At 48.8% G+C, this 21,972-nt stretch overlaps 1 protein-coding gene across 2 annotated transcripts; it reads right to left on the reverse strand.

The window, feature by feature from the left end:
* Positions 1-4,343: 4,343 nt before the first annotated feature.
* On the reverse strand, positions 4,344-15,705 carry TFE3 (transcription factor binding to IGHM enhancer 3). 2 transcript variants are annotated; one of them, XM_004000499.5, is made up of 10 exons: positions 15,425-15,705; positions 13,019-13,132; positions 11,642-11,936; positions 10,753-10,998; positions 10,566-10,670; positions 8,976-9,093; positions 8,559-8,615; positions 8,338-8,413; positions 6,673-6,820; positions 4,344-6,186 (listed from the first exon to the last, which is right to left on the reverse strand). In XM_004000499.5, the coding sequence occupies exons 1-10, from the start codon at positions 15,538-15,540 to the stop codon at positions 5,746-5,748; spliced, it is 1,716 nt and encodes a 571-aa protein (XP_004000548.1). In that variant the 5' UTR covers positions 15,541-15,705; the 3' UTR covers positions 4,344-5,745. The 2 variants fall into 2 exon arrangements, with proteins under 2 accessions (XP_004000548.1, XP_004000549.1); XM_004000500.4 differs by having other exon boundaries at positions 11,642-11,880; positions 15,425-15,453.
* Between the last annotated feature and the right edge of the window lie 6,267 nt (positions 15,706-21,972).

Raw genomic sequence — 21,972 nt, forward strand, 5'->3', positions numbered from 1 at the left:
TCTTTTCCCAAGCCTTGTCCTTCGTGTCATTGTTATGTATATTATATCTTCTTGCAGTATAAATTCCACAATTCAGCTTGATCCTCCTTTTTTTTTTTTAAAGTAAACTCTATGCTAGATGTGGGGCTTGAACTTAGGACCCTGAGATCAAGAGTTGCATGCTCTACTGACTGAGCCAGTTGGGCACTCCAGTTTGATCCTCTTGAGACAGGTTTTAAGGATATTTTAGAGAGGATCTACAGTAACCCTTACTCTTGCTAGGTCTGGCTGAAGTGGCTTACTGTTAAGGCATGGTCCTTCTGGGGTGTTTGTTTCTTGTTTGAGGTATTGGATGAGGACTCTCCACTCAGGCTGGTCAAAAGACCTGTGTCTCTCAGAACTGTGCAAGCATCCATTCAGCTCATGGAATCCCAGGACTGATCTCTGCTTGGCCTCCCAGTGTCTCACTATAAGCCTGCACAGCCTAGTATTTGGCCGCAAACCTACAGCAATGCCTCTGGTGATTTTTGGGAAGTTGGCCTCTAAAAACCTCCTTTCTCTCCAATAGAGTGAAATCCCAGCATTCCCGCAATCTGGTCTGTCCCAGCCCCCCATCTCAGCTATATTGCTGTCCTCTCCCTACACTCTATGTCCCTACAGGCAGGTCCTGAAAATGACCCAGGTGGAAAGAAGATACAGTCCAGGCTCACTGCAAGCTTTGCTTCTCCTGGCCATCACATTCCATCCAGTGGAGCAGAGGACACCAGAGAGCCTTGATAAACATATCTGTAGAATGATACCAGCTTTGGTCTCAGGGATCCCCCCAAATAAAAAGCCAGCATTGACAGATGGAGACGAAAATAACTGTTTGCTTAAATATACAACCAGTCTTTCCTTGTCTTATTGATCTTGACACTTGAAGAATATGGGTACAATATTTTGCAGGATGTCCCCTGATTTGGTTTTCTCTGCTCTTTTCTCGTGATTACACAGGGGTTATGGTGTTTTGAGGAAGAATACAAAGAAAGTGAAATGCCCTTCTCACTGCATCACATCAGGAGGTACATGACAGCAATGTGTCATATAACCAGTGATGTTAACTCATCTCTTGGTTAAGGCGGTGTCTGCCAGGTTTCTCCATGGCGAAGTTACTATTTTTCACTTTCTGTACTCTTGTCATTAGGAGCAAGTGACTGAGTCCAGCTTGTATTCAAGAGGAAGGGAATTAAGCTCCAAGTCCTGGCAGTGGGGGAATCAAATATTGAATATTTTGGAGGTGATACTTTAAGGGTGTGCAACTATGGTGTTCACCTTAAAGTTTTAAAATTTTTATTGAACAAAAAATTTTTGTAATGTTTTTATTTATTCTTGAGAGAGAGAGAGAGAGCGCGAAAGAGAGCACGAGTGGGGGGAAGGGCAGAGAGAAAGGGAGAAACAGAATCTGAGGCAGGCTCCAGGCTCTGAGCTGTCAACACAGAGCCCGATGCAGGGCTTGAACCCACGAACCGCAAGATCATGACCTGAGCTGAAGTCGGACGCTTAACCAACTGAGCCACCCAGTCGCCCCATAATTAAAAAATTTGATTATACTTGACACATTTCTTTTTCTTCACCTTAAAGTTTTGCCCACTAATTTTAGCATTTAGTGGATTAGGTCTGCAGCAATTAAGACTGATATTTTAATGGTAATTTTATATTTCCCTTATTCCTTCTCTATTTATTATTTAGAATTATTTTTTAAATGTGTATTTATTTTGAGAGACACTGACGGGGGGGGGGGGCAGAGAGAGAGAGAGAGAAATAATCCCAAGCATGCTCCACATTGTCAGCACAGAACCCAACACGGGGCTTGATCCCATGAACCATGAGATCATGACCTGAGCTGAAATCAAGAGTCGGTTGGCTTACAAAGCATAAGAGACTCTTAAAAACTGAGAACAAACTGAGGGTTGATGGGGGGTGGGAGGGAGGGGAGGGTGGGTGATGGGTATTGAGGAGGGCATCTTTTGGGATGAGCACTGGGTGTTGTATGGAAACCAATTTGACAATAAATTTCATACATTGAAAAAAAAAAGTCAGTTGGCTTAACCGATTGTGCCACCCAAGCACCCCTGTTATTCAGAATTCTTATGCATGGAAGAGTTGTCCAGTCTCCAGCATTTATTTACTTATTCAGTCATACCACTTATTTATATAACTACAGAATTATTGATATTTAATTTGGGAGCACTATAAACTAACACTATCATTATTTTTTTGTTGCTCAAGTTGTTCCAGATTTGGCCATTGTGAGCTTTCAGGTTGGCTATTATATCCTTAAGACATGTTCCCATTTTTGGGAGGGGGTGGTACTTCCTTACTTTCTGGGACTATATGATGTTCCAGAATCATCTTTTATTTTCCCCATTCTGGCCTTTAAAACCAGCCATTTCTCCAATGATCCTGGTTCCTTTTACTAGAGAATGGCATTTAGAAACCAAGATCTGGGTGCTAGAGATGCTCATCAGTAGTGTCTAGGCCTTCTCAGTGGACAGACTGAGAAACTGTCAGAGGAAACCAAGACATGATGGCTAAAGGCAACATGGTATCTGTGACAGGGAGCTGGGGAGATGGCTCCTCAGGGGTCCCTGCCTATGGATATTCCTGGTCTTTTGTACTCCCCTCCCCTTGAGTAACTTGATCCTAACCAACAAAATGCCTCACCTTTGAGATGTCACTTCCCGTGATTAAATGACAAGACACAGTAACTTCCATTTTGCTAGTTGGCTCTCTTGCTGGCTTTGACAAAGCAAACTACTATGTTGTGAGCTGCCTCATGGAAGGAAAGGAACACAAGGCATGCTGACCGCCAGCAAGGAACTGAGGCCCTTGGTTCAACAGGCTACACAGAGAACCTGATCCTGCCCAACACCCTCCTCGCTTGTATCCTTGTGGGAGCCACTGGAGTAGAGGACCCAGCTAACAACCTGGATTCATGACCTGTAAAAACTGGGAGAAAAAGAGTGTGCATTGTTTTTAAGCCACCGAGATCATGGTAACTGGCTACACAGGAAGAGATAACAAATGGAGTTTCCTTACTTGGATCCTAGAACAGAAAAAAAAAAAAATCACGGTAAAAAGTCAAATCCAAATAAAGTCTGTGGAGCTCCCGGTACTGCGCCGTTATTTTCTTAAGATTGATAAACATGCCATGGTTATGTAAGATATTTACATTAGGGAGAGCTGGATGATGGGTATGGGAACATTAATGTCTGCAACTCTTCTGTAAATCTGAAATGATATCAGAACACAAACTTTGAAAAAAAAAACACATCTGGGTGTTACGGGTCATGTTTACAAAATTCAAAAGAGAACATGGTAGATTCAAGGAGAAAAAAGTAAAGAAAAGGTATCTGAGAATCTCCAGTCTGGAGGAAGAGACTCAGCAACCAGGCCTTAAGGGTCAGTGTGATAGGATATAAAGGAGTAGCCAGTGTGGTGGTTATAATCTGCTAGGGGAGACGCAGGGCAGGCCTGATGCCTGCCCTGGGAAATCAGAGTTTGGTGGCAGAATGCCAAAACTAATATTTTCCTCAGCCTTCAAGAAGATACTTGTGTTTGTTTACCTCCATTTAAATCCCCCCCCCCCACAAATGTCAACATTTGTTCCAAAATTGAATTGCTTGCCTGTTCCCCTACCTTCATGGTTTTTGTTTTTTGCCCTTTCAACCATCTGGCATACCTCTACTGTCTGCCAGGAGATAGCCTCCTACACTTCCTTGTTGGTTTCAAAAGTGAACGTGCAAGAAAATCTTTGCCTCCTCTGCCCTCAGCGAAATTCTTCAAGCCAGATCTAACTTTACCATTTAGCTCTTAATCCATTTACAGGTATATCTTCAGATAGTTAAATTCTGGCCCTCAGTTTCTTCAAACGTGAAATGGGAATAAGAATCAGCACTATCTTGATAAATATTCCTCAGATTAAAAAATTAGGCGGGGGCGCCTGAGTGGCTCAGTCGGTTAAGCCTCTGACTTTGGCTCAGGTCATGATCTTACAGCTCGTGATTTCAAGCCATGCATCGGGCTCTGCTCAGCACAGAGCCCACTTCAGTTCTTCTCTCTCTGCCCCTCCTCCAATCGCGTTCTGTCTCTGTCTCTCAAATATAAACATTTATAAAAAAAATTAGGTGTAACACTTGTAATAGGAGTGTACCTGGCAGATAGTTAAGGACTGACTGCTTTTTCTTACAGGGTTTTCCTCAAGCCCCTCTATCTAAATTCTTGTGCCCATCTCACTTAAATTGTTTTTTTTCAAAGAACCCTTCTTATTCCTGGCCAACATGGACCATGCTCACTGTATAGTCAAAAGCAAGGACAGGAGACACTTTGCCAAAGTTAAAAGCGCATCAAACACGCCTAGCATTTATTATTTTAATCACAAACCTACAGACCCCTTAGCACACCCTCCTTGGGTCTCGACCCCAAGGACCCAAAGCTGACAACCTTGGGTGTATGTGGTAGGAAGGATGGGGATGGGCAGGGAGTGTCTCTTAATAACTCTGAAATGGGGAGGACTCCTCCAAATGGAGAACTGAGTGGAGGCTGGAGGTTGGAGGTGGCCTAGCTTTTGAGTGGAGGGTCAATAAAAAAATCAGATAAACAAAAGAGGGGTACATATGCTTTTGCAATCCTCCCTCCAAGCCTCTGCTTTGTTAGGGCAGGCTTCCACTTTTTCCTGGACTCAAGAACTCCCCACAAAGGCCCCTTCCTTCCTCCTGTTCCTATACAAAATGTCAGAATGCTGGGGTGCTGGTTCTGGGAACCTGTACTTGGTACCCCCTAATCCCTATCGCTTCCCCAAACTGCCCTTCAAGGAAGGAGGCAGGACTCTGCCAAAAGTTGAGGGTCTAATTCTCACTCCTGACCTAGGTCTGGAATGTTGGCCCACAAGATTTGAAGATTTGTCCCCTTCTCCAAGGGCAAGGTCGGCTCAGAACCCTCCTAGGTTAGGTCCCCTTGGTCCCAGGTTAAGGCTGGGGAGCTTAAGTGCCACTCCCCCCTGCAGCGTGGAATGCTTGGATGGGATGTTGCTAAGGGACAAGGTCTGTGATTTCCACATGGTGGCCTGATCTTATGGCCTCCTCCATGCCTGAAATACCTGCGCTGGGCTGATCCTATAGGGAAGGGAAGGGGCCTGGCTCCTACATTGCTAGAAGGCCAGGACTGAGCTCCCAGGTGAAGGGGCTCTCATTCTCACTTCTGTTCCTTGGCTGGACAGGGTAGGGAGAATGGGAAAGAGGCAGGGCTTAAACCCCCTGGGTGGGACCTCTATTATTTTGACCCCTCTTCCTTGCCATGGTGGACTAGACTAGTGGTTCCAAGAGAGGGGATAGACCAGTATCTTGATACCTCCTTATCCCTGGAGACCTGGCTAGGAAAGTCCCCAAGTCTCAGGGGCCCAGCTCATCCTGTCTTCTTCTCTCACCTGGGCAAGGGTGGGTCCCATGGGGTGCAGGTGAGGCTGTGACCTCCAGATGACAGGCCCTGATGTTACCACCTTCTCCATGGCTTAAATACCTTACCAGCTGGTATTGTGGGGAGGGGGCGGAGCCTCATCTGACTCCTCCTCCTTGCCTGGTTACAGGGGTGGGGCCTCATCTCTTCTCTTCCCCCAGAACACCTGGGCAGGGCAGTCTCTTGGGAGGGTGGGGGAAAAGGCGGGGCCTCATCCTGACGCTTGTCCTCCTTTCCTGGGTGGGGAAGTCCCAGGGGAGGGGTGAGGCCTGATCAGGACTCCTCCTCCATGCTGAAGCTGCTGCGGCGACTGCTGGCCTTGGAGACAGCGGGGGATACCGATGAGAGCAGGGGGTCGGAGGCAGCCCGCAGAGGGGACAGGGCACCAGACAGTCCTCCCACCACCCCCTCCTCCTCCTCCATCAGAATGTCCTCCAGCCCTAGATGGAAGGGGTCCCCCAGATCCCCCAGGTGGTCACTGGGAAAATGCAGGTCCAGAAGGGCATCCGAGGGTGGCGCTGGGGGCTGCTGATGGGGAGCACTCTGGGCAGAGCCCCCAGCTGCATGAAATGTTGCTGTGCCTGGCCTGCCCTCCTCCTCAACGTCCAGCTGCTCTGGTTTGAGGCTGTCAGAGGCAGAAGTTGTGGCCAGGGAGAGCAGCCCTGGGGTGGGAGGTACTGGCAGACCATGGATCTGTGCCTGCAATTCTAGCTCCTGCAAAAAGTAGGGGGTGGGGGTGGGGTAAGATGGGGTTCACAGTTCCTCAGAGGCAGAGGAGTTTAATGGTGAAAAGGGCAGGCTGCCTGGGTTCGAAATCAGCCTCTGCCACTCACTAGCTGTGTAACTTTAGGCATGTTGCTTAACCTCTCTGAGCCTCAGAGTCCCAATCTGTAAAATGAGTACAACAATGGTCTCTGCTTCATAGGACTGTTGGGAGGACCAACTTAGTAAGTGGAGATAAGGCTCTCCTCACAGTGCATGGCTGAAGATAAACACTATAGACGTTAGCCAATCCCCATCATTGTTCTTGTTAATGTTATGATTCCTATTTATCATCACCATCATGTGAATCGGGAAGCCCGGGGATCCCCCAAACATGCCAGGAAAATCCTGGCCGGTTCTTCCTCTGCCTCTGCCTGCAGGAAGCACCCACCCCTCCCACCCCGCCCCAATCTCTGCCACTGCCTTGTCCTCCCAAACCTGAATTCGGAGCTGCAGGCTGCGGTTGGTTTGCTCCAGGGATCGCTGCCGGCTCTCCAGGTCTTTAGAGCGTTGCTGTTCCTTCTGCAACTTGCGGATATAATCCACAGAGGCTTTCAGGATGGTGCCCTTGTTCCAGCGCATCTCCCTGTAGGGCCCAAGGGGGAAGAAAGAAGGGGGGGTTGCAGATGGGGTCTCAGGAGCCGAGGGGGAATTGCACTAGGCAGAGCACCCTGCTGTAAGCCTAGATCTGAAAGGGGGGTATACATCAAGGGTATACAATGCTCAGATGGAAACTCCCTGCCTGGAACATTCCAATGGTGCCCCATCACACCATGAACCCAGGAGGCCCTCTCTGACCTGATCCCTCACTGCTTCTTGCCTATATCCCTTGGATTCCTGTCACTACAGCTACACAGGCTTCTTAATGCTCCTAGAACTCAGAAAACCACTCCCACCTCAGGGGCTCCAGCCCAGCTCTGCCCTCTGCCTCAAACACTCTTTCCAAGACACTTAGATGGCTCCTACTTTACCCCCTTAGGATCTTTATTCAAATGTTTCCTTGTCAGTCAAGGCCTGCCCTGTGCCCACCCTCCTCACCCCAAGTTGTAACCCTTGCCAACATTCCCCCATGTTCTTTATTTTTTAGTTTATTTATTTTGAGAGAGAGAGAAAAACCATGAGTTGGGGAGGGTCAGAGAGATAAAGCAAGAATCCCAAGCAGGCTCCGAACTGTCAGCATGGAGTCCAATGCGGGGCTCGAACCCACAAACGGTGAGATCATGACCTGAGCCAAAGTCAGACGCTTAAGCAACTGAGCCACTGAGGTGCCCCTATTCTTTTTTTTTTTAAAGTAAGGTCTGTGCCCAATGTAGGGCTTGAACTCATGACCCTGAGATCAAGAGTTGCATGCTCTACTGACTGAGCCAGCCAGGTGCCCTCCCTCCATCTTCTATTTTTTAATTTTCTCCACAACACTCATAATAATCACTCAGACTTTAGTTATTTATCTTTTTTGTGGCCTGTCAGCCTCCACTAAAATATCAGTTCCATATCAGGGATTTTTGTCTGTTTTGTGCCTCTGGTACCCTCACGGCCTAGCATGGTCTCTGATACAAAGAAGCTCAATACATTTCTTGAATGAATATAGGAAGCACTAAGTGAACAAGAAACTAAGTGCCTAGGGGTACCTGGGTGGCTCAGTCGGTTAAGCACTAGACTTTGGCTCAGGTCATGATCTCACCGGTTTGTGAATTTGAGCCCTGCATGGGGTGAGTTCGAGCCCTGCTTTGGGTGAGCTCCGCTTCTCTCTCTGCCCTTCGTGGGATTCTCTCTCTCCCACTCTCTCTGCCACTTGCTCACTTGTGCCCTCTCTCTCTCAAAAAATAATAATAATAAAATTAAAAATTAAAAAAAAAAAAGAAGGAACTAAGTGCCTATGTCCTACGGGGACCAGAGGAGGCACACAGACTACAATGTCATGCATCTAAAATTTTAGGTTGATGACAATGAGGAGTATCAATCCTGTTCAGGGTGATGAAGGTTAGGTGGGAGACAGCCAGGAGCAGAAATGCTGGAAGGTTACGCCCCAGGAAGAACTTTAGGGGAATGGGGCCCTTGTCCCACTTCCCGCCAGCCTCCAGCTCCCCTAAGGCCCAGACTCACGGGTCACTGGACTTGGGGATAAGGGTGCCCAGTTCCTTGATCCTGTCGTTAATGTTGAATCGCCGGCGACGCTCAACTTTGGGGGTGGGGGGAGAAGAGTAGGAAAGTTGTCAATGGGCTGAAGAGGGAAGATGAGGATTTGGGGGGTTGGGAGAGGCTGTTGCAGGGAGATTAAGGCAGGGCGGCACAGCACGCTGGCAGGGGCATATACATGCACTCACTTAGGTTGTGATTGTCTTTTTTCTGTCGTTCCTTCAAAAGGGCCTTGGCCTCTGTCTCTGGAAGAGAGTGGGAGTAGTCAGGGCCTCTGCACACAGGAGAGAAAGAGGGCAGCAAGTGCAGCTGCCGGGGTGGGGGCGGGTAGGATTTGGTGGGCGCAGGCAGGGAAATGACTTTTTTAAAAAGTGCCACTTTTATGATTTTTTTTTTTAAGAAGCCCGGGTGATAGGTCATTTGTTAAAACCCAAGACAAGAGGAAATGGGGTAAAAGCAAGTCCAGGGTCCACGTGGAAAAAGAGGGCAAACAGCCCGTTTCTGTCTGCTTAGAGCCCTTCCCCCAGCATCAGGCCCACCTGGTTGATATGGGGCTCACCCCGGGGTATGGCATGGGCGCGAAGGGCCAAGACCCTGGCCCTTACCAGAGATCTCCCGTTTGATGTTGGGCAGCTCAGCAGGGCAGGAGTTGCTGACGGTGATGGCAGGCGTGGCCACGCCCTGACTGCTGTACACATCAAGCAGATTCCCTGACACAGGCAGCTGGGGGCAGGGAGGGCAGAGAAATGACGGTTGGGACCAGCCCCCAGGCTTGGCCCCTTCTCAGAACCAGGCTCCCAACCCTCCACATACTCCAGAGACAATCTAATGCAAGGGCTGGCTGACTCAGCATGGGGAACCTTTCCTTCTCCTTCAAGGGAATTTCACAGAGCAACTCATAGGAAAGACAGGATCTAGGGTACCTACCCTGCTTTGCCAGGGGACCTGAGCCTCCTGGGCCTGTTTATCATGCCCGTGCAGGCCCTCAAATACCTCAGATCATCCTCTGAAGCCCCTCTCCCAAACTCTGGGATTGGCTCTGAGAAGAAATGCTGGAAAACCACCCTTCTCAGGTCTTTGATGGCTCCAAGGCAACATTCCAATCCGCTAGCCCCTCCTAGCAGAACATTCCAACTCAGCATTCTTGGAACACTCCAACCCAATCTCCTCAGACCTTGGGAAATTATCATGGTAATGTTCCATCCAAAATCCAGCCTTCTGGAGAGTTCTAGCCCTATCTCTAGTCTTTTACCATGATTACGTCGCACCACCTTATGTACATTGTCAAGCACCAAGCTCCTGACTCTAGTATCTTCCTACACGTTCTGATCTCTCAGGAGTTCTCATCCAACTACTCCACGAGCACTCACTGCTTTTATCCCAGCCTCAGTGTTTTCTCTCTCCTTTGCACTCTCCTGGATATACTCTAGGGCAACACACTAATCCTTAAGTAATTAGTCCCACCTCTTGATGAATTAGTCCCATCTCTTGAAACCCCTGCTGGTCTGCTGGACCCATGTAATATAAGGTCCCATTCTTTAGCTGTTCCAAATCAATAAAAAATTCTGAGAAGCTGATGCCATTTTTATACATGCTCTGTCCTTCAGGTAAGTTAGAACAAAGTTACAGCCACTTGGTATGTCCCAAAGCAAGTTATGGGACTTCTGGAATGTTCCAGAACCAGAATGTTACAATTTATTGGTACATCCTTTGCTCTAGAGAGTTTTATCCCCTCTCTAAAAATGACCCAGCCTCTTGGCATGGTTCACTGAAAGAGATGTTGTACATTCCAATCACAAGGTTCAGCCACCCTATGTTTTATGACTTTTGATATGTTCCAATCACTACATGGTCTGGGTATGTCCCAATGACCTGAATCTTTTGGTACATTCAAATTGCTGCAAGAGTTCCATTTCTTGGTCCCTCCCACACTGAAGCTTGAGTGCTTGGGTATGCACTGATATTTACATGAAGTCTCCACCCTGCATATACCAAAATCTACAAGGTCTACCTCTCCATGCAGTCCAACACAAGGTACCAGGGCATTGGTATGCTCTATCTTCATCATACGGCCTCCTTCTCGATCTTAGTACAATCCAAAGCGAGGGTCTTATTTACACAGCCAGCATGGGTGTAGTCTCAGTGATAGAGGGATGCACTGATGTTCAGACCAGCCTCCCATCCCTGGGCCTCACCGTGCTGGGGAGCTGCAGCCCTGCAGTGCCTCCAGGCAGATAGCTGAGCATCTCATCGTTGTAACTGGATTCCAGGCTGATGATCTCATCGATGACATCATCAATCTAGGGGAATAAGTAAATATGGAAGAGTGTTAGAAGAAGCTGGAGGAAGGGGAGCATAGGAAGGTCGTCTACAGCCACTTACCTCCTTCTCTGAGCTGGACCCGATGGTGAGTAGAGCCATGGGGCTGTTGGGAGCACTGCCGGTGGGGCCAGTAGCATGGGCAGCCTCAGGGGCAGGGAGGGGCTGGGCACTTGCAGCCCCCGGTGGTGGGGTGAGGGCCTGGGAAGCCAGCTTGGGGCCAAGTGTGGTGGACAGGTACTGTTTCACCTGCTGCCGGCGTGCCTGCTGCAGGTGGTAACGCGTCGGGTTCTCTAGATGGGTCTGCACCTGTGGGATAAGGGTGAGGAGGGATGGGGGGAGGCAAGGTAGGACAGGGGTGACCCTCAGCCCCAGCCTGACCCTCAGAGGTCATCTGTTTCTAGGCTCAGACCAGCAAACCAGGCCCAGAATCTGAGACACCCTCCCCAAATACTGGTTAAGTCTCCTCCAGGACCCAAACTCTTTTTTTTAGAAATCCCTCTGAGCCCCCAAGATCCACCCATGGTGGACAGAATCCCTCAGTTTCTGGAGCACCATGTCACAGTCCCCAAGACCATCCCCCCCTAGTCTCTAACACCACCTAAGACACCTGAGAACCATACATGGCTTCCCAAGACACCCCAATGGCAAAACTTCTAATGCATCACACATACATGAAGCCCTTCCTACAAAGTTCTTCCTGGGGTTACTTCATAGTCCCCAGGGCCCACTCAAGGCACTCACGACCTTCCGTGGTCCCCAAGACATCCTGTGGCTCCAAAGGACCCCTCACAACTCCACAACACATCCCTAAACACAATGGGATGCTAACAGCCTATTTTAACAGTAACTGGGACCTTCCTTAGAGCACCTAGGACTTTGCTCAAGAGCTACTAGGACCATTCCTCAGTCACTAAGAGACCCCTCCCAGGCCCTCTGTATGTCACCTTACCTTGAGCACCTCCCTGGGCACCTGAGCAGGGGGAGGACGGCCCAATGTGTGGCCCCCAGTGGAGACGCCGACCACAGAGATGGCAGGAGAGGCAGGTGCAGGACTGGGGAAGGAAGAGGCTGCAGCCTGTTCCCGACGCTCACGCCTCTCCTGCTCCTGGGCCTGGGCCCGCATTAGCTGCTGCCGCAGCAAGACCCGCGATGAAGAAGATGACGACATGGCAGGGGTCCTGGAGCCCCCTGCAGAAGATGATGCAGAGAGTGTAGCTGGGGTGGCTTGCAGTGATATTGGGAGGCTGTGGAATGGGAAATATGGGGCCACAGGTAAGCTAAAAGTCTCGTCCCAAGTCTAAGGAATCATAATGGGATGGAGTAGACACTGGAATTAGGCCCGTTTTCTGCCTTTGGAGGCCAGGGTGTGGAGGGGGAGACATAGGAACCAAGCCTGGTCACAGCTTTCAGGGATCACAGTCTGATAGGGTAAGAGATAGGAGAACTCAGCCCAGTCCCAGCCCTCAGGGGTCACTGTCTGATGGGGGAGACACTGTAACTAAGCCCAGTCCCAGCCTTCAGGGATTACAGTCTGGTGGGGGAATTTTAGCCCTCAGTCCTTATAGTGAAGGCTGGATTTGGGCCTTTTCAAACACTGAGCAAAGATGCCATTGCTAGGCTCCAGGAGCAGGGTTCAATCTATTTAAAGGACAGCAGGATGCCAAATTGAGGCTGTGGCAGTACATTTGGATACAGAAGGCTCTTAAGCTCAACTTGGGGCTAAGATGCTCCCTGAGCTCCTGGTGATGGGCATCTGGCTACAAGGGCAACTGCAGGCCTGTTGTCCTCCCCTGCCTAGGCCTCTAGTCTCAGGAGCTAGTCGGTCTTGAAAATCTCGAAGATTTCACAATCCTCTCTTCCTGCCCCTCTTCCAGGTCCCCTCCCCTCTCTTAGAGCCCAGGCCGATGACTCAGCACATTTAGACGTCCAAGCTTGGAGAAAGAAGAGACCAGCAGGGGTTCCTCAAGGGCTGGGGTGGGTGCGTTTGTCGAAAGGAGGAAGGGGTGAGCAGGGGTTGTGGGTCTGGCTCCGCCCACCTGGGGGCTGCTGGAATGCTGGCCAGCCCAGGACTCTGGGCCTCTTAGGTTGGCTGCAATATTTGTGTATCAATGGGTATGCAAGTGGGGTGGAGGGGAGGCAGGCGAGGTCTTGCTGGAATCCTAGCTTGGCCACCTGCTTTCCTGTGTGACACACTGTTTCTTGCCCCCAATTTTACTGTCTGGAAAATACAGGCTGGTGAAAGGCTTGGGCTGGCACTGAGGGCCTGTGCATATCAAGAGGGGATGGTGGGGCAGAGGAATTGGGAGGGGAGTCAACGGAGACATACCTTGAGCGTGGTGGTAGGGGTTGGCTTTTGAGCTCGTAGAAGCTGTCAGGATCAAGGACGCTTTCTAACTCGATGTCAGCAACAATCCCAGATTCCGGAAGCAAAGAGTTGAGGCTGAGGGTGGAAAGGAAGTAAGGGTGATGGTCAGTGGTTGTATAGAGACCTCACTCCCCTCTGAGAAAGAGTGGGGAGTGGGAGGAGAGTGTCACATGCCAGGGAGAGGGGAACAGAGTGTCCCTTTCACAGGAGGCCACTCTGCTGGGTACCACCACCAGGAACTCTGAGGTCTTCCTCCCTCTCCACTCCCCACTCTCTTTTGCTCTGTTACCCACAGTCCCTTAGGATTCAAAATAGTAAGAGTGCCAGGATCCCAACTCCTCACTCTAACACAATCATGTGTAACAACCTGGGTTTGAGGAAAATAGAAATGGAGAATTTAGGAATGACAATTCACTTTGCAGGAGTCCTGACTTTGCATTCACAGCTCTTCCAGCCCCCACACCCCCTACTGTTGTCCTGACAGCTGAATGTGAGCCCACGTTTGTCTACACGCTTACAGCACGGTAGGGGCATCCTTCGGCATAACAGTCCATTGTAACACAAACTGAATGCATCACAAAGAACTGGGGTCGATGATTCACTTGACGGAAGGATCTGAGACTTTGCAAATGAGTGCCCCCCCCTCCTCAGCCAGAGTTCAGGGGATGCCAATGCACACCCAAATACAAAATGGAAATATCAAAGGCTCCCCTCATACCAGCAATTTGGATTTAAAAGAGGAGGAATTTGGGTGGATGATCCGCTTATACAAGCATTCTTTTCTTGGCTTGTCCAGCGCTCTCCTGTTTTTTTGGATAGAACAAAACACACACACACCTCTAATACCAACACCCACTTGACACAAAATAAGAAGCCACGTACACCCCTACTTTTCAACTATTTCCACTAATGTGAAGATCCAGATTGTTATGAAGGCATCAGAAGACAGGGAAGCCTATCAGATGCAAAGGCTCCTGCTCAGCCCTGCATGCTGGGTGCAAGACCCTAGTGTGTAGGGGGCATTGACATGCACGTGGATGGATATGCATCCTGAATTGGAGTCAAAGATTTAAAATTCTGAGATTGTGGGTGACTTCACTTGACAAGAATTCTCTCCCCTCCCCAAGGATCTGTCTTCCTTCCTTTCCTCACCCTCAGATGGGGACCTAAAACCACCCAGGAAGTCGGGAAGAGGAAGCTCGGGGAGCCGCTGAGCTCAGCACAATCCTAGGAAGAAAGCAGGCAAAGCCCTATCTCATGCTCACACACCCATTGCACAGAAGTTGGAAGAGATGGGACACTGGGGTGGGCAGGGTGTGGACAGAGAGGGCTGGGGCTTACAAGCCTGCTGATGGAGGTGAGGATGGGAAGAGGCCACAGAGGACCCACCCAGGCAGGGATGGTGCAATTGGTGCTCATTCCAGCTCTAGGGACAGATTCGAGATTATTTCCAGGGTCTGAGAGACAGACTGGGAGAGGAAGAGAAAAAGAATGTACGTGTGAGCACAGAAGCCCGGGCGCGCACACACACGTGCGCGCGCAGGGGGTGATCAAGGCTGGCTGAGAGGCTAGGGTGGGTGGCAGCAGGAACGAGACCCTCCTCTGGGTTCCCAAATAAGGTCTGAGGCCTTCTTCTCTGAGCTAAGAGGTAGCACCATCTCTGTTGCCTCTGTAAGCCTCACTATCCCCGTTCAAGCCCCTATGGGGGTGTGGGAAGAGGACTTTTCCACTATCCCTGGGATCTGACCCAGCTGGGTGGGTGGGCAGGGGTGAAGTGATTATTCCGGTCAAGTCTTGATGAATGTTCCTTCTCTTGCTCACTCACATACACTCACGAAGCCGGTCCCATGTAGCATATCTGAGATACCCCCAAATCCCTCCAGATTCATGTTACCCCTAAACATAGCTTCCAGCAACCAGCCACTGGGAATCATCCAGCAACCAGCGACCAAGAAAGCACTTCTGTCTCCCAGGACCCCTTCTCTGCCACTGAGGGGAAAAGTCCCTTAAAATCAGTGCCTCACCTAGAGTACCCCCTTAAATCCATGCCTGACTGAAGGACCCCAAATTCAGCCTCAGTCCCCCAAGTTCAGTTACCCTAGACCAGGCTGTGGACACAACACAACCTTCCTCTCTAAACCCCCAAATCGGAAACAGGCCTCCCTTCATGCACTTCCATGACTTCTTTAAGCCTCAGTCCAAGCAGGCCACCGACGGATTCCTTAGGTGCCCCCCCAAGACCGGCGCCCCGACGTCCTCCAAACCCAGGCCGAGGGCCTCCAATCCCAGTCTTGGGCTCCCGCTGTCCCCCCAGATAAGGCCCCCAGGAACCCCAGTAGGCACTACCGGCCCCAGGCGGCCCCGCACCTGAGCAGCTGGGCCGAGTCGGCTGGCCTGCGCTCCTCCAACAGCACGAACACGGCTCGAGGGCCTTCCGCGCTGGCCTCTACGCCGTCCCGAGCTGGCTCGGCCGCATGAGACATGACGCCCGGCCCCGGGCGAGCCCTGCCAGGCCGGTCGGGCCTCGGCCCGGTCCCCCTAACAAAATAAGAGTCCCCCTCCCCCCGCTCGCCACCGCCTCCTCCGCTAAGCCATGGAGCCAGCTCTGCGCGGGCGGGCGGCGTCGGGGCGATGGGATGGGCAGTGAGTCATCCCCCGCCCTGAACGGACCAACACCCCCCCCCAACCTAACCCCGGACGACCGCCCTCCTCCCCCTCGTCCTCTCCCCCCTCCTCTTAGGGCTGGGGAAACTCCACAGGAAGTGACCACACGGAGGATGGACAGCTCACCGGGCCACCCCCTCTGAGCAAGGCGGCCAATCATAGAGGGGTGGCTCTAGGGCCCGCCCTAAGCTACGCCTCCGACGCCGAGGGAAAACTAGATTCGGCCAGCCCTCATTCGGAGAAGGACGCATTTAGGCCACGCCCTCAGAGACAGAGGCAAATCAGCAAGAGGGAATTTTATTAAGCCACGCCCCTCCTCTCAAAAGATCCCCCCCCCCCCCCCCGCAAGATTTTTTTTTTTTTAAGCCGCTCCTTGAGTCCTCTGCGCCTGCGCATCGATGGCCTGTAGGCGTGCAGAGGGTCTCCAGGCCACGCTTCTAGCGGCAAAACTGCGCCCCCTCTTGGTCAATATTCGTAATACCTGCTCCCTAGACCGCGCTGCAACCTCCATCTGGCCGTGGCCTCCTCAGCCAAACCCAAAACTATGAGGCCTTGGCAGCTACATTCCCTGGACCAGAACCCCCCGCCTTTTCAGTACCCACTAACTAGCCGCCCAGCTGGTCCTCCCGGGAGCGCTGTGCCTGCTCTGTCACCTAGAGCGGTTGTTGTACTAGGACGTTATGCTACACAGTAAGTCTTTAATAAATCTTTGACAGGTAGATGGATGAGTAGAAAGATGGAAATTAGACCTGGTACCTTCGGTGAATGACTTCTAGAATCATAAAGACCCGGGTTTGGATTTGGGCAAGGGATTGCCCCTCGCCAAGCCTCAGCTTTCCTGGCCTGTCAATTGGGGTTCATAATACCTGTATGGCAGGGTTGTTATGAGGTTTAGAGATAATTTATGAAAAGTGCTAGCAGTTGTTTGTCAGACAATAAGCTCTCCAAAACTTAATTGATTCACTCATTTGTGCACTAATTCACCAAATCTTGATTGAGCTCTTCTGTGTTCCAGATACATGCTAATTGGCATGCACACAGCGGAGGGAACCCCTGCCCACACCTTCAGGTGCACAGTCAGCTCACAAAACACCTGGACCTACAACCTTCCCTTCCTCCTTCCCAACGTCCCAAGACCTTACACAACCGTTGTACCTCAGAGAACTTCACTGAGCTTTGTGCATTCCTGTGTTTGGCACCCTTATTTCCACACAACCCCATTATCCACATAATAAAGATGACACTTCTTCCCCAAATGAATCTTTTTAAAAATATTTTATTTTTAGGGGCACCTGGGTGGCTGAGTTGGTTAAGCGTCCAACTTCATCTTGGATCATGATATCGTAGTTCGTGAGTTTGAGCCCCGCTTCAGGCTCTGTGCTGACAGCTCAGAGCCTGGAGACTGCTTCAGCTTCTGTGTCTCCCTCGCTCTCTGCCCCTCCCCCACTCACGCTCTGTCTCTCTCTCTCTCTCTCAAAAATAAACATTAAAGAAATTTACAAAAAGACATTTTATTTTTAAGTAATCTCTACACCCAACCTGGGTCTTGAACTTAAAACTCTGCAACTCTTAAAACTTGCAACAAACAACTTAAAACTCTTAAAACATGCAAATCAGGAGTTGCATGCTCTACCTACTGAGCCAGCCAAGTAACCCCCGAATAACTTTTTTTTTAAATCAACCCATTACCAATAACATTTCCAAAATGGAATTTGTAAACCTGATGTTAAAATTCCTGTGGTACCTTGAATATGTAAGAATATGTAATCTTACAAAAGAGGAAGAAAGGATGGAGCATTGTCTTACCAGATTCAAAATATACCATAAATCATTAGTAAGTAAAACATTGTGATATGGGAATAGGAATAGCAAATGAGATCTATGGTACAGGAGAAGTCCAAAAATCGACCTAGATACTTGTGAGAATTAGTAAATGATGTTTCAAAAATGATATTTCAAGTAACTGGGAGGGAGATGGACGAATTTACTAAAATGGTTTGAGGAGAAATGACTGTCTTTTGGGGGGAGGGATTAGACTCCTAATTTACACAATTCAGAAAAAATAATTCCATGGAGCGCCAGGCTGGCTCAGTCCATGGAGCGTGTCCATGAAGCGAACTCTTGATCTCAGGGTCATGAGTTCGAGCCCCACATTGGGTGTAGAGATTACTTAAAACTAAAATCTTTTTTAAAAATTCCAGATTAAAGACCTAAACATCAAAAAAGAAAATTTAAAAACATCAGAACAAAATACTTTTGGAGAATATGTTTAAAAATTTGACGAAAGGAGCCCGCTTTGTATCCTCCCTGCTGCTCTCTCTCTGCCCCTCCACCACTGACATTCACACACTCTCTCTCTCATTCTCTCTCAAAAATAAATAAACATTCAGAAAAATATTAAAAACTTGGCTTGTGAGTTTGGGCCCCATATCAGGCTCACTGCTGTCAGCACAGAGCCCACTTTGTATCCTCTTGTTTCCCTTTCTCTCTGCTCCTCCCCTACTAGTTTTCTCTCTCTCTCTCTCTCTCTCTCTCTCTCTCTCTCTCTCTCCCTCCCTCCCTCCCTCCAAAATAAATAAACATTAAAAAAAATGTTAAAGGGGCACCTGGGTGGCTCAGTCAGTTAAGCATCTGACTCTTGATTTCAGCTCAGGTCATGATCTCATAGTTTGTGGGATTGAGCCCCACGTCAGGCTCTGCACTGACAGCCTGGAGCCTGCTTGGGATTCTCTCTCTCCCTCTCTCTCTGCCCCTCCCCCACTCTCAAAATCAGTAAATAAACTTTTAAAAAGTAACAATAAGCAACACTGATTGGTCATTCTTGGTACTTTATCTGCATTAATTCATTTTAATTGTCACAACAGACCTCTGAGTAGGGTTCCATTTATTATCCCAAATTCTAGGTCAGGAAACCGGGGTACAGCTAGGTTAAGTCACTTGCTCTAGGTAATCCCAGTTTATAAAACCTGGAATTGGAACCCAAGCATTCCTTACCACCCTGCTGCACTATGTCTCCGGTTTGATGACATCAAAATATAGAACTCTAGGGGGGCCTGGGTGGCTCAATCGGTTAAGCATTTCACTCTTGATTTTGGCTCAGGTCATGGTCCCTTGAGCCCCAAGTAGGGTGCTGCACTGACAGCATGGAGCCTGCTTGGGATTCACTCTCTCCCCCCCCCCTCTGCCCCTCCCCTGATGGCACTCTCTCTCCCTCTCGAAATAAATAAACATTTAAAAAATATATAAAACTGTAATCTGTTGCAAGATGCTACAAATTTAAAAGACTTGCAGCAGATTGGGAGAAAAAATTCTGCAGCGTTAGACTCACAGGCTAATCATCCTGTCACACATCCCAGTTCTACAAACACGAGCTTCATACACACATCTCAAATATCTCCATGACAAGTGCTGCCCATCACATACTCTCCACAATAAGCTCGTCCTCCCTCTCAGTCTCTCTCTTAATCTCTTGCTCACAACTTCACAATTTTTCATCCCTGCTCCCTATCATTCTCTCTCTCTCTCTCTCTCTCTCTCTTGCATGTGGGGGTCTCATTATAAGGCAACTGTGGGGTGGGAAAAAAACAGGAGATATGGAAGAGGGTGCCTGGGTGGCTCAGTCGGTTAAGTGTCTGACTTCTGCTCAGTTCATGATCTCATGGTTCATGAGTTCCAGCCCCACATTGGGCTCACTGCTGTCAGCGCAGATCCCGCTTCAGAACCTGTTACCCCCACCTCTCTCTGCCCCTCCCCTGCTCACGCATGTGCCTGAGCACTCTCCCTCTCTCTCAAAAATATATTAACATTTAAGATTTTTTTTTGATTAAAAAAACCCAGGAGATATGGAGGGAGAAGAGAGGGCACTCGGATGGTGAAGTTGGGCATGTTTAGGGCTAGATGTGAGTGGTGATCAAGGGTGGCTTGGGGCAAGGTTAGGATCTATTACATAACAGTTTGCATGTAACTCAAGGATCATGTGAAGGTCTTCAGGAGGAATGGGGCTGCCAGAAACAGTTTAAGAGTGCAGGTGGGAGCTATTGGAAGGTAAATTGGGAATACCATTAGGGGGTTGGAAGATGGTTTGGGGTGCAGTTGGAGAGACTATGGGAAGATAGTGAGTGATTAGAGAGAGAGTTTGGTCTTCTGTAAGGTTGTAAAGTAGTAGAGCTGTTAACTGTCATAGGATGGTGTGGTCAGCTGACTAATGATCCCCCCCAAAAAAGAAATATCCGTGTCCTAATCTCCCCGAACCTGTGAGTGTTACCTTTTATGGCAAAATATGGTTTGCATATGTGGTTTAATTAATGATTTTGAGACAGGGAGGGGTGCCTGGGTGGCTCAGTCAGTTGAGTGGTTGAGTGTTAGACTTCGGTTTGGGTCATGATCTTGCGGTTCACGAGTTTGGGCCCCACATGGGGCTCTGTGCTGACAGCTCAGAGTCTGAAGCCTGATTCGGATTCTGTGTGTCTCTCTCTCTGGAACCACCCTCCACCCTGCTTGGACTCTCTCTCTCTCTCTCTTTCTCTCTCTCTCTCTCTCTCTCTCTCAAAAAGAAATAAACATTTTTTAAAAAAAGGATTTTGAGATGGGGAGATTATCCTGAATTATCTGAATGGAACCTGACTGTAATCACATGTGTCCTTATAAGAGGAAGGCAGAGGCAGATTTGACAGAAAAAAAGAAGGTGATGCAACATGATGTAGCCACAAGCAAAGGAATGCAAGAAACCACCAGAAGCTGGAAGAGGTAACAAAAAGATTCTCCTCTAGAGTCTGCAGAGAGAGTCCAGCTCTTCAGACACTTTGATTTTGGCTTTGTGAAATTTACTTTCTGTGTGAAATTTTGGCCCCCAGAACTGTGAAATAATAGATTTCTTATATATTTAAAAAAATTTTTTTAATATTTATTTTTGAGAGAGGGACAAACAGACAAAGTGTGAGCAGGGGAGGAACAGAGAGAGAGGGAGGCACAGAATCCAAAGCAGGCTCCAGGCTCTGAGCTGTCAGCACAGAGCCTGACGCAGGGCTTGAACCCATGAACCGTGAGATCATGACCTGAGCCAAAGTCGGATGCTTAACCGACTGAGCCACCCAGGTGTCCCTAGATCTCTTATATTTTAAGCCATGGGATTTGTTGTAATTAGTTAAAGCGGCCACAGGAAACTAACACAGATTTTGGTACTTGGATGTAGAATGCTGCTTTGTCTTAGTCTCCTTGAGCCACCATAACAGAATACCACAGACTGGTTGCATTAAACAACAGAAATTTATTTTCCTGAAGATCAGGAGGCTAGAAGTCAAAGAGCAAGATGCCGTATGGATTGGAGTCCGATGAGGACTGTCTGCCTCACTTGCAGTGCCTCTTGTGTCCTCACATGACCTCTCCTTTATGCATGTGCTCCTGATGTCTCTTCCTCTTCTTATAAGGACACCAACCCTATTGGATCAGGGCCCCCTTTATGACCTCATTTAACTTTACCTCTGTAAAGGCCCTATTTCCAAATATAGTCATGTTAGGGGTTATGGCTTCAACATATGAATGGGGGACCAATTCAGTCCATAACATATTGTAACAAATACCTAAAAATATTGAAGTGGCTTTGGAATTGGATTATGTGTAGAGGCTGGAATTGGATCAAGTTTGAGGTACATGATAGAAAAATCCTGGATTGCCTTCAAGAAATTGTTGGTAGAAACATGAACATGGAAAGCACTGCTGGTGAAGGTTCAGAAGGAAGTGAGGAGAATAGTTGAGAAAGCTTATATTGTCTTTTTTTAAAGTTTATTTATTTATTTTGAGAGAGAGATAGAGAGAAAACAAGCAGGGGAGGGGCAGAAAGAGAAGGGAGAGAGAGAGAATCCCAAGCAGGCTCCGGACTGTCAGCGTGGAGACTGACACAGGTCTTGAACCCATGAACCATGAGATCATGACCTGAGCTGAAACCAAGAGTCAGACGCTTTACCAACTGAGATACCCAGATGCCCCAAAGCTTACATTGTCTTAAGAATACATATATATTGGGGCACCTGGGTGGATCAGTCGGTTAAGCGTCTGACTCTTGATCTCAGTTCAGGTCTTGATATCAGGGTCATGAGTTCAAGCCCTATGTTGGGCTCCATGCTGGGAATGAAGCCTACTTAAAATTATGTATATGTATATGTATATGTATATGTATATGTATATGTATATGTATATGTATACGTATATATATAATCATAAACAGAATATTGGTAGAAATATGAATGTTAAAG

This window comes from Felis catus, chromosome X (genome assembly GCF_018350175.1).
Source record: "Felis catus isolate Fca126 chromosome X, F.catus_Fca126_mat1.0, whole genome shotgun sequence".
NCBI lineage: Eukaryota > Metazoa > Chordata > Mammalia > Carnivora > Felidae > Felis > Felis catus.

What these genes read in the sequence shown, in the direction of transcription:
- TFE3 (XM_004000499.5), bottom strand. Translation starts at nt 15,540, where the DNA reads ATGTCTCATGCGGCCGAGCCAGCTCGGGACGGCGTAGAGGCCAGCGCG. An exon ending in CCCCTACCACCACGCTCAAG is followed by an intron (nt 11,937 to 13,018) that starts GTATGTCTCCGT and finishes CCCATTCCACAG; the next exon opens with CCTCCCAATATCACTGCAAG. An exon ending in GCCTGCAGCTCCGAATTCAG is followed by an intron (nt 6,187 to 6,672) that starts GTTTGGGAGGAC and finishes TACTTTTTGCAG; the next exon opens with GAGCTAGAATTGCAGGCACA.